This window comes from Nelumbo lutea, chromosome 7 (assembly GCF_056320005.1).
Source record: "Nelumbo lutea isolate HS-2025 chromosome 7, American lotus-T2T, whole genome shotgun sequence".
NCBI lineage: Eukaryota > Viridiplantae > Streptophyta > Magnoliopsida > Proteales > Nelumbonaceae > Nelumbo > Nelumbo lutea.
Window position 1 is genome coordinate 4,762,911 of NC_142690.1, and position 13,197 is coordinate 4,776,107.

General features: G+C 40.2%; 1 protein-coding gene across 14 annotated transcripts in view; it reads left to right on the forward strand.

The window, feature by feature from the left end:
* The window catches only part of LOC148844759 (ARM repeat superfamily protein), a 77,556-nt gene that overhangs the window by 15,157 nt on the left and 49,202 nt on the right, over nucleotides 1–13,197 (forward strand). For all 14 annotated transcript variants that reach the window (XM_088955254.1, XM_088955255.1, XM_088955257.1 and 11 more), the window contains one exon: nucleotides 4,247–4,420. In XM_088955254.1, the coding sequence (XP_088811380.1) occupies nucleotides 4,247–4,420 (174 nt within the window). The remainder of the gene's footprint in view (nucleotides 1–4,246; nucleotides 4,421–13,197) is intronic.

Below are 13,197 nucleotides of genomic sequence, written 5' to 3' on the forward strand. Positions count from 1 at the left end.
CAAATTCAATCAATCTGCCGCCATCATTCTCTTAATATTTATAGGTTATGTTCAGTACATAGGGTATAGGACAGGACTGCCCTTAATACTTACATGGCAAGAAAAAACAAATAAAAGACTGAAATAAATAACACACTGAAATAACAAGCTGACTACCAACTAACACTGACATGCCTAATAATAGTTGCACATGCTGTCCTACGAACGGGGTGGGGACCACGGCCGTGGGGCCCACATCAGTTTTCTCTACAGGTTCACATGTCCTATGCTTGGAGATTTATACCCATTAGCAAGAGTAACATGTTGGACAAAAGAGGACAAAGGAGTTAATTGAGAAAAGGTAGATGAAGTACCTGGCATGTGATCAGTAGCTCCTGAGTCAATGACACATGGAGATGACGAGGTAGTAGAGAGAAGACAGGTGGAGCCAATACCTGATGCCCAGGCAAGGGTAGCAATGGAGGAAGATGAGGCTGCAATCAACTGATTATATTCTTCCTTAGAAATAGTCATCGTCTCCCCATCCAGCTGATTGTTTGTAGCAACTGTCTGTGGTTGGGACTATGATACATCATTTGGATAGGTGACCTGGTTGCATAACTTCCCGGTTTCTTTAATAGACAACAATACTCCACGATATGTCCCTCACGATGACAATGTGAGCAAAATTGAACTCCATACAGATCTCTACAGTAGCCAACAGCATGTCCTTCCAACCCACAATGGGTACAAAATCTAGTATTACCATTCCTGCCTCGTCCACGACCACCATGAACTTCATTATCACCTTTACCACCTGAAAATCCATGAGGACCACAACCACCACTTCAACAACCTTCTCCATAAGTACCGTGACCCCGTTCATTACTTCCATATACAACCAGTGCTGCTCGATCAGATGTTTGGCTGGGTTCAGATAATTTGGCTCTCTGTAATTGGGAAAATACACCCTCCATGTCAAGTAGCTCTGGACCACCCAATATCTGGGCTCTCACTGATTCATATTCGGGTTTAGTTCCTGAAAGAAATTTAGCCACATACAATTCCTTTCTCTGCTTTTCCATAACAGTTACACCATTGGTAATAGGATGGTATATATTAAGCTCCTCACAAATGCTCACCATATCCGAGTAGTAATCTTCAAGAGTCTTATCTCCCTGCTGTAAGTTAAAGAATGATTGAAATAACCGATATATCCTAGTAATATTATTACTCCCAGAGTACATCCTCTTGACCTGTTCCCAGATCTGCTTTGAAGTATCAAGAAATATAAGAGCATTACTGATTTTTGTCTCCACAGAGTTCCACAGCCATGTTTTAATCTGTGCATCTTCTTGTAACCACTCCTAATACTTGGAATTATCAGTCCCTTTTTTTATTATTATTTATCAGTGAGGTACTTTAATTTCTCAACAGCTGTAAGGGAAACTTCAACTGATTTTGCCCAAACAGCATAGTTTCCATTACTGTTCAACTTAATGGTGGTCAACATAAAGGTCGTGGCGTTGTGGGGGCCATAATATTTGATTTCACCTCCATCGGACTTCACTATTTTCATACAAAATGAAATCACAACTGAATTTCACTAACCTGATCACATTTACAGTTCACACATCCATCTTTCATGTCATTGAAAATCACTTCACAGTCTTAGTTTCATTAGGAAGTCGGTCTCACCAGTCACAGAACCATATGAGATCTTCACTTCACAGTATTGAACAGAATCAAACATCACCTTTTTCTCTTGACTTTGATCCATTAGAAGGTCACAAAAAATCACTGATCACCTATCACAGCACCTGTGATGGATAGAACCACCACTAATCACCCAGAAACCCTGCTGAACCTAGTTTGATCCCCTGTAGCAAGCAGTGACAGCCTTTTAGGAGAAACCCTAATCAGATTGATGGTAAGAATGAGCCCTAATCTGATCTCCCTCCTTTTACCTGCTCTGATACCATGTGAAAATATGGTATTGGCTGCTACACAATCTTATCTTCCTTTCCCAGTCAAAGAAATTTGGTGTCCTCCTACTCCCCCTAAAATCAGTGCTTTTTGTTGGGAATTATTTCATGGTTGTATTAATACCTTTGATGCACTTCAAAGGAAAATACCAAATTGGTGCTTGTCCCCTTACTGGTGTGTCCTGTGTAAGTTGCATGATGAGACTGCTTTCCACCTTCTAATATCTTGCCCTTTTGTCAGATTTATTTGGAATTGGTTTACTTTCCTTTTTGGGTGCAGGTGGTCCTCTCCTGACAGGGTGGAAGGTTTATTCAGCCCTAATGGTATCGATGGCATGAAAAGGAGGGGTAGGATTATGTGGAGGTGTACTAGAGCAGCAATACTTTGGACCGTTTCGGAGGAAAGAAATTATAGAATATTTGAAGGAAAAGAAAAATGTAAGGAAGCTTTAGTTGAAACAATAACATTGAGGGTGGCACATTGGGTAAAAAGCTTGAAGCTGTTTTTAGCTTTTAAGATCGAAGACTTTTTCAGGGTTTGGGGACTTATTGCTGCCTCAGCCTCATCATCTATGAGACAACAATTTTTTGAGGCTTGGTCTCCTCCAACAGATGGTTGGAAGAAGCTGAACTTTGATGGGAGTTGTGTGGGTAACCCAGGCCCTTCAGGCATTGGGGGGGCATTAGAGATGAAAATGGACTTGTTATTGCTCTGTACTCCGGTCTTATGGAGGAGGGTGATGTGGTAATGGCAGAGTTTCTAGCTGCAGCATATGGGGTTGAGAAGGCTAAAGAGTTGGGTATTAACAGACTGATCATCGGGGGAGGCTCAAAAACGGTGATAAAATGGTCTTAGAAAGGGGAAGGGGTGACATGACAGTTGAAGAATGATTTCCGAAGATTTAAATGGATGTCAAGGAACATGTCAATCCAGGTGGGATGGGTTAGGAGATCTGCCAACGGTTTGGCAGATAGCTTAGCAAAGTAAGGGGTTCAAAGAACATATATGTTTTGGGCACATTTGTAATTCTGTCCGGGGTCAGCTTACTAAGCCAATTTCTTTCACAGCTTCTTGTTGTATCCTAAAACTTTCTAATTTATGAAAATTTTCAAAGTTATTGATAAAAAAGAAAAAATGTACAGCAGAGCTTTAGTGCAGTTCAAACCAGAAAAAAGGAAGAAAGAAGGAGAAGAGAAAAACTGCCGATCTGTTTTAGAGAAGGATTAGACTATCTTAATGCCCTCTAAGTAGTTGATCCACCTTTATATTCATAAAAAAAGATTTCTGAATTACAAATATGCCCCTGTTTATGATAAATAGTGGACATGACTGTCCATAAAATAAGATAAAAATACTTCTCTATCCTGCTGCCCAATACACCCAGAAAGACTATTCTTTTAACATTATATTTCGAGGTTTGCTTAGAATGGTTTAATAACACTGTAAGAAAATGAAGCCCTTTAACTAAACTTAAGGCTTGAGAAATTGGTCTTAACTTCATAACAATTTATCTGATAATAAAAAAGAAAAAAACAAATTACCTAAGAATAAGAATTCTTGCCATAGATCCATAAGTTGTCCGAAAACCAGTCACAATTTATCCAACTACCCAGGAGTGAATAGTTCCCATAATTTTCTTGATAAGTTCATCAACTGAGCAACTTTTGGTTCTGGAATACTCTCTGATTTCTCTCCTAAATGCACCAAGAAATTGCTGTAGGAATTGTACTCCATAATTTCTTTTCCCACTTAGGTATTTTGTTGAGCTACATCTATGGGTCTAAGATTGGTTAAAACCATATCTTTGACGTTTCCAATTCCTGTCTTCTTTAACTTTCCGTCCTTTGTAGGGAATGTTCTTCAGTGATCACTATAATTTTGTAGTAGTGACTTTTCATTATTGCTTTAATGCATTTTGATCTTGTTACCAATAAAATAAAATAGAAAAAAAAGAAAAACTTCTCCCTCTTTGCTTTGGTTGAATATAGTACTGAATATCTGCTCGTAAGATGTTTGGTATCTGCTATTTGAGTTATAGATTAGGTAAATACCTTAATTCCTTGTTCTCTGTCACAATGTGTTTTCAGATTGAGTAGATAGAATGCAAATAATACAAATGATAGCTATAGTTGCAATTCTTTAAATGTATCTGGATTAACTGTAATATCATGATTCATTTGTATTATTGCATTACTTGTATCTATTTCAAGCTCTACTGTTGTTATTGCTGTTGTTCATTTGCTCCTTAATTTCCATTTTCTGATCTGAAAAATATGTGCAGTTCTACATGGATGACTACACTGCTGAGCATTCTGCGAATAAAAATAGTGGTATAGGGACCAAATTTTTTTTTTTGACTTGCATATCCCTTCTACTGGGACGCCTTGACAACAAGCAATTTGAAATTGCAATATCAGAATATGGATCGCATATATCGCGTGTTGTTTTATCACAGGTATTTATGCAGCTGCTGTTTATATTGGAGTTAATGCAATATTATGGATAAATTTATTTTGATAAGTAACAGAGTCAAGAAATTTTATCGAAGATGAGATAATAATGCACTGCAGCAAGCATGACTCTTTGTGCCCATTTTGGAGGGCTTTCATGCAGCAGCTTTTGGCATGGTATGAGCCAAGAAACCTGGAAAGTCGTGAAGCCCTGTTCAGTAAAAATCTAGAAAGCCAAAAGATAGGCTTATATGAGCCCAAAAATCGACTTCCCAGTGATGCTATTGTAGGTAGCTTCTCGGAAGCAGCTCTTTCAGCACAGTTCAATCACCGCAGAAGCCCTCCCAAACGGGCTCTTTCAAGGGATGAAAGCTGAGCCACGATATCATATATGTGTCCAAAGGTAGGGCTGCATGTCATATTTCCTGATTTGAAGAATTTCAATACATCAGGCTTGGGTTAGCATTTTGGGCCATTGAAAATTTAACAAATTTTGATCCCAACCCAGCCAAAGTTGCATCCATATCCAAAGATCTACCTAGGGAGAGTAGACTCCCAATATGATATACCCTGGTCCACCTCATATCTTTCTAGAGAGTCTGCAACATCATTGAAAACTTGACAAATTTTGATCCCAACCCAGCCCAAGTTGCATTCATATCCAAAGATCTACCTAGGGAGAGTAGACTCCCAATATGATATACCCTGGTCCACCTCATATCTTGTTAGAGAGTCTGCAACATCATTACATGATCTTCTAAGTTCTAATCCAACTGAACAAAGTGTTCATCCTCAAGGCTAAGTGATGTAGGATAGGGTAGGGGTCCTACAAATTTCAGATCTGGTGGTGGGCTTTGTGGGGTGAAGGAGAGGTTTGGGGGTGATTAAGAATGAAGAACAGGGATGGAAGAGCAAGTAGTTAGCTTGCTGTCCACCAAAGAATGAGCAAGAAGTTTGTTTTCAAAATCTTACAATTTACTATATATATTTTGAGCAAAGGTAAACTATAAATGTATTAATCAAAGGGTCCTTTGTACAATGAGAGGCTGTACAAAAAACAAACCAGGAGGACCTCAAAAAAAGGCCATCCTCAAAAAAGTACAATCAGGTGTATCATCCTTAAAATCTGTATGTATAGACAACCAACTTCTAACAAACTCTATGGCCATGTTGATGACCTTGGCTTCAGAGGAGACTTTGTGAAAAAATCCTACTGTTCCTTTCAAACCACAGCCCAGAGAATTGCCAAAGGAATGGAGGAGGAGGACCAGCAAACCTTTCCTTCATTTGTCATCCCTGGTACATGCCATGCCTCCAAGCGTGCTTTAACTGAGGCAGGCATGCACCAACTTAACTTCTGAATCTTTATGAAGTAGCTCCAGATCTCTGAGACAAACTTGCAGTGTAAAAACAGATGATTAACCGATTCCGTCTCCACACTACAAAGGCTGCGCCTCAGGTCACTGCAAATAAAACCTCTCCTCACCAGCATCTCTTTGGTAAGGCATTTCTCTAGAGCTGCCACCCATACAAAAAATTTAACTTTTGAGGGCACCACTGTCCCCCAGATGGCCCGGGTAGGAAAAGGGACTTTATTTCCTCATACTATTGAGCTGTAGAAGGATTTTACTGAGAACTCTACTGAGCTTGGAGAAGAGCTAGGAGATTTCCTACCTGTTGAATCTCCCCAGTCATTTAAGTCCCTTCTAAAAGGAGTCCAACAGATGCTATTACCTCTCTGCACAAAAGAGTCAGCTACCAGCACCTCTTTATCAACTGCCAAATTGAACAAGGTGGGAAACAGCTCTCCCTAGTCTAAGGGTCCAGCCAGCATCTGATCCTTCTTCCATCTCCTATTTTAAATCTGATGCCACTTCTGAAAAGGGTTGAAGCTCTGCAGATTCCTTTCCACAAACTGCACCTGTATGTTGATAGGGATGAACCACTTTCCCATCTACTATTATCTAGCCCATCTTTCTTGGCTATTACTTTCCTCCATAGGTTATCTGGCTCAGCAGCAAACCTCCAAAGCCAACTACCTAATTATGTTAAAGGATTTTAAATTTCTTATCCCCAGGTCTCCTTGTGATTGGGGTTTGCAGATCTGACCCCAGTTCATAAGATGGTACTTGTGAGTCTTTCCAGCCCACCCAAAGAAAATCTCTCATCTTTTTTTCTAAAATCTCTACTACCTCCGAGGGGATTGGAAAAAGAGCCATAAAATAAGTTGGCAGGCTTGCTAAAACACTCTTAATAATAAGTCATCTTCCCACCAACTTCCCAAGTGGCCAATTTTTGATCCACCCTCTCTAAGATTGGGTTCCGGATGGCTTTGGATCTGCATTTGGCACCAAGTGGCAAGCCCAAATAGTTTGTAGGTAGAAGGCAAACTCTTCAGCCCAACAAATCAGCCAGACTCTAAATGTTAGAGACCTCTCCCACTGCTATCGTTTCACTTTTTGCTAGGTTCACCTTTAGGCCTGATACAATCTTGAACCAGAAAAGGAGATGCTTCATACTAAGAACTTGTTCCTCTGACGCCTTACAAAAAAGGAGGGTATCATCTGCTTATTGCAGAATAGGAATAGCAATACCATTTGGCTTCACTTGAAAACCCTCCAACAGCTCCTCCTCCACAGCCTTGTCTACCAGTTTACTTAGACTTTCCATCACTATTAAAAAAGGAGAAGAGACAAGGGATCCCCTTGCCTTAATCCTCTCGAACTGTTAAAATTACCTCTCGCTGTACCGTTAACAAGCACAGAGAATCTTGGAGTGGATGTGCATACTTTTGTCCAGCTTCTTCATCTTGAGCCAAATTGCATTCTTTCCAACAAATAATCCAGAAAGACCAATTGACATGGTCGTAAGCCTTCTCAAAAGTCTATTTTACAGACCAACCCACTCTTCCCACTTATTTTCCTTGAATCAATTAGCTCATTGGCTATGAGAACTACATCATGAATATGCTTGTTGTGAACAAAATCTCCTTTGTACTTGGAGATCAGGGAATCTATCACCTTTCTTAGCCTAGTGGCCAGAATTTTGGCCAAAATTTTGTACACACTTCCAACCAAGCTGATTGGTTTGAAATCCTTTAGTTCAGTAGCTCTTTTCTTCCTGGGGATTAGGGATATAAAAGTTGCATTTAAGCTTCTTTCCAAGGCTGCAGAATCATGAAATTCCTCCAGAACCTTTAATACATCAGCTTTAAGAATCTCCCAGAATTTCTTAAAGAATAACATTGTGAACCCATTCGGGCCTGGAGATTTTTCCCCTTCCATCTCTTCTAAAGCGTTCTTTACCTCTTCTTCTGAAAAGGGCTTTTTCTAAATCTGAGGCCTGTTGATCTGACAGAAAATCAAACGTCAAACCATCCAATTTTGATATTCTCTTGCAGGGTTTGCTGAAGAGATCTTTGTAAAAACCAACAAAAGAATCTGGTTTGTCTTTCTCTTGTTCCACTAATTGACCTCCCATTTCCAGCCTCTTTATGGAATTGATCCTTCTTCTTGCATTGGCAACCCTGTGGAAGAAGGTAGTGTTGTTATCATCTGCTTTCAGCCACGTAGCTCTTGATCTTTGTCTCCATCTGACTTAATTTTGGTACATCAGGGAGTCAAACAACTTCTTTGTTGTGAACCTTTTTTCTTCTTTTCTCCTCTTCCAAAGACCTGCCTTCCTCCTCCGCATCAATATCAGCTATGATTTTCAAACACTCTTCCCTTTTTTCCTCATTACTCTTTGATTTTTCCTTTTGCCACAACTTAATTTTTCCTTTCGACCATTTGAGTTTTTTAAAAAAATACATGGCTTGCTGAATCTTCAAAAGAAATTTCAGTCCACCACCTCTTTACATTTGCCATCAAATCCTTTGGATCCAGCCAGCAATGCTCCAGTCTGAAAGGGATGTGATCAGACACTGCCTTTGGCAAGGCTTCCTGACTGGAATTGGGGAAAATCTCTTCCCATTCAGGAGAAATCAGGAATCTGTCTAGCCTGACTAGGGATGGCTCTTCCTGATTATTGGTCCAAGTATATTTTGCTCTAGAAAGCGACAAGTTTATCGGGTCCCATCTCTGGATGAAACCCATAAAATTTTTCATACTTATGTTAATTCTGGAACAACCTTTTTTGTCTGATGGAGTAACAATGGCATTGAAATCACCCCCTAACACCCAAGGTCCTCCCCACCCTGACATAGTCTAACTCTTTCCAGAAATCCTCCTTTAACCTGGAATGTATTGGCCCATACACCCCTGTCACTAAAAAACTGCAAATTATTTGCCTCCCAAAGAAACTTAGCTGAAATTGAAAAATCCCCCACATGTTTATCTAGAAACTTGAAGGAACTGGTATTCCAGATAAGTTCTACTCCACCTGCTGTGTTTAAAGCTGGAATTTAAGCCAATCATATGCATCGAAACCCCCAACACTTCTCACTAATCTGAAAGGTAACTTTTGTAATTTTGCCTCCTGTAGTAACAGAAAATCTTACCTTTTTTTTGTTTTTCCTTTAAAAACCCCCAATTACTATTCTTCTTCTGCCTGAGCCTAGGTCTTGGACATTCCACGATATTATTTTTACATTTTTCATTATTAATTTCTTGAGGAGTTATTACTTCTTCACTTCCCGTGCTATCGTTTAAACCCCACGCCAGCCTTAATAATTCCTTCGACTGCCATCTATTATTCTTACCCTTTTCAACTAAAATTCTATTTTCAATGGCCACCAAGAGGGCTTTAGTTTCCTCTTCCAGCCCCTTGAAAGAAACCCCCAAAAATTCTCCAAAGTCGAGAAATTTGGACATAACCTAGTTGGAATTTGGAAATTTCATTATCTTCTATGTACCATAAATTCACTTGTTATGGCCTAGTTTGCTGGACCTCGTTGGCTGGAAGAATTACTGCTAACGGTTCTGGTGCTGGCTGCATCTGGGCTTTTGCTAAAGAGGGCAAACCTTCAAAACCGCCGTTGTCTTCTAATACTGCTACAGGCAATGCCAAAGCTTCTTGACTCTCTAAGAGGGGGGAAGAGAGTGCTACTGAAACTTTTGTGTGGCTTATATTCTCTGAGATACCCTGCTTTGGAGCTGCATCCCTAGTTGAGGAAAATGCCGCCTCTTTTGCCTTTGAACCCCCTCCTAGCAGACTTGCACTTGGAAGATTCACATCGTCACTGTTCACTTCTCTTGGATGAACTGAGAGAAGAGTTTATTTCCTGGAGTGGAACTCCAAATCCTTCTCACTCTTGTGCTGTCTGTCTTCACTCTATGAGTTAGATGCACAATCCCTTTAGCTATTTTTTGGGTCCGGGAATAGCCAAGGAAGATGCACTTAATGGATCGTGCATCTAACTTGTCCTTCCCGAGGCCTAGATTATGGACGAAGCAGACACACCCAAAAACCCGAGGAGAAAGAGGAAACGAACACAAGGTGGGAAACAAGGTAGTGAATGGGGAATGACCATCAAGGATAGACGTGGGCATCTGATTAATCAAGAAGCAAGAAGCACCACATCACTCCAAAAGGGTTTGGGAACATTCATGTGATGCATGAGGGATCGAGCTGTTTCTAAAAGATGATGATTCTTTCTCTCAGCCACCCCATTTTGTTGTGGGGTGTAGGTACATGAGGTCTGATATATAATGCCATGTTGGTCCAAGTATTCTTGAAACGATGAAGAGAAATATTCACAACCATTATTGGAACAAAAAATTTGAATGTGAACACCAAATTGGTTGCGAATCTCAGCATAAAATTTTTGAAAAATGGTAAACAATTCACTCATTTCTTTCATTAAATAGAGCCACATCATCATTGAATAATCATCAACAAAAATGACAAAATATCTATATCCATTGTATGGCATCACTTTATAAGGACCCCAAACATTTGAATGAACCAAAATAAAAGGACTCGACACACGGTTATCAACCCTAGGACTAAAGGGAACACGATGATGTTTCCCTAACTGACACAACTAACAATCTAAAACAAAAAGTTGACTCAACGAAGGAACCAAAGACTTAAAAAATTTCAACGAAGGATGACCAAATCGACAGTGCCACTGGAGAGGAGAGAGAGATGATTGGAGAGTTGTTGATGTTCTTCCACCACCGTCAAGATAATACAATCCACCAGCTTCATGCCCTCAACCAATCCTTATCCCCCTCTTGAGATCTTGAAAAACACACGAAAAAGGGTAAAAAGTAATAGAGCAATTGAGTGACTTGGTCAACTTACTAACAAACATAATGTTAAACGGAAATTTAGGGACATAGAAAATTGAGGATAAAGATAAGGGGGTCATGTTAACATTGCCAACACCACAAATGGAAGATGTAGAACCATTAGCAAGGGTAACATATTGTGATGTTGAGCAATGAGAGAGGGAAGAAAACACACCTAGAGTTCCAGTCATGTGATCGGAGGCTCCAAAGTCAATAATCCAGGGATTGGGTGTGGATGCCAAACAAGTCATACCTGAGTGTGCGAAAGTAGCTGTGTTTTGCTGGGATGCGGATTGGACAAACCTCTCATACTCATCACGGGGAACACTCACCATCTTCTTCCCGGGAACATCTGTGGATGTAGGAGGCATCTGATCAGTTGAACGACTCTCCTGTTTGAAACTGGTGTCACTAGTCATGGCATGATTGGCCCAAGTTGAGGGTGGACCATGCAAGTCATAGCAATAATTAATGGTATGTCCATCCATACCACAATGAGTACATCTCCTCGGACCCGAGCCACGTCCTCTGCCACAGGCTCCCCCTGAATCTCTACCTCCAGTATGACCACCACCACGGTTATATGTAGGTCCACCACCACCACTCCGGCCATATACCGGACCACTGCTACCACTACGGCCAGACTGAGCTCCTCGAGCTCCACCTCTAACACCACGACCCCTTGATAATGCAAAGGCTGATCCATCATAAACATTAGAGTTCTTAATAGATCCAATGGAAGTCCTCTGAAGTTGAGCAAACACCTCTTCTAAGGAAGGGAGAGCTGACCCTCCTAGTATCTGAGCCCACACTGGTTCATACTTAGATTTCAGCCTCACCAAAAATCGAGTCACATCAAGCTGTTCTCTTTGTTGTTGCTGAACTTTGACATCAGAAGTGAGGGGGTGATAAACATTCAACTCATTACGAATGTTTCTCATACTAGCATAGTACTCCTCAAGACTCTGATTGCCCTGTTGCAGATTAAAGTATTCCTGATACAGCTGATATACTCTGGTTGTATTGTCTTGACCAGAATACAACTTCTTAGCATGGTCCCACACATCTTTGGCAGTGTCAAGAAACATGAAATTTACACTAATTTTGGGTTCCATACTGTTCCATAACCACGTGATAATCTGTGCATCCTTTTGTTCCCAGTCATCATACTCATGAGAATCAGTAGAGGGTTTCTCTTCCCTTATGTGTTTCACATTTTTCTTTGCCTTCAAAAAAACTTCTATAGATTTAGCCCAAGGTACATAATTCTCTCCATTCAGTTTAATGGAGGTCATTTGAACATTCAGGTAGTCAGTAGGTATCATCGCATTAGATTTGCTATCACCGGTATCTCTCATTGCTGAATTCTGTTATTATTGAATTTGGCACACTGCACACTACTTGGTCACACTGGTTTCAGCACTTGTTATTGTTGAAGATTGCACTCTTTACACCACAAACCCTACCCCACGACTACCTGAAATCTCACCACACTATATGAGGACCACTCCCCCTTTGAATCACACTAAATAACAACATAAACCCTAGCACACTACAGTATGAAATCCCACCATACGATCTAAAACATACTTCCTATTTGATTCATAACAAAAATATGCATAGAAATCTCTTACCTCATCACCCGAAAAACAAACCACACAAAAAAGAAATCAGACCACACAAGACACCCACTGCACCACATGAATCAGCCCTCTTCTCTTCATCAATTAGGGGAGGGCTTCTTAGAAACCACAACAACTGAACATGAACAACACAACTGGGGGCATGGAGACTTCCAAGGGAAGAGGGTGACCACTCCTTTTCAGCCCTTTCCCTTATCTCCAATCGATGGTAGAGAAATCAAGAGAAAACCCTAGACTGAGTGCGTAGAAAACATAAATCTGGGCAGATCCGAGTTGCTTAGTTGTGCTCTGACCATATTATGATTTGGCCTACCCTTGAGTTCTGTTAGTCTGATAACAGCCAAGAAGAGAGAAGAAGAAAGAAAAAAGAAAGAGAGAGAGAGAGAGAGAGAGAGAGAGAGAGAGAGAGAAGAAAAGTTTGATTCGAATGTGAGAAAAATTCTCTCTCCCATTTGGCCAGACATGTTTTATATTACTAACATAATGGAAAAGACACATGTGCCCTTACTTAAGTGAGGGGCGCTAGTTCTAATATAATATCACAGATCACAAGTATAAAGATAGAAATACCCCTACATACTCGACACTAACACAACCCAAGCTGCCATACTGCCAAGTTGCCATAATTGACAATTTCTCTTGTATCAATTATGGATTTATGGCAGCCCAAGCTACCTTTGGACGATGCCAACTCTTACAATTTATTATATGATTGATTATTCATGATTTGAATCTTATGTCTAGGTCCTTTTCTACAAAAGTTGTAAGGTTTGATTCATGATTGTTTGAATCCTCACACCTCCCCTTGGGACGCTTGTAACAGATATTTATTTTCGTGCTGATGATGAATTTTAATGAACTTCTATCTATCAAAAAAACCATAATTTTGTTTATGGTTCGACCATC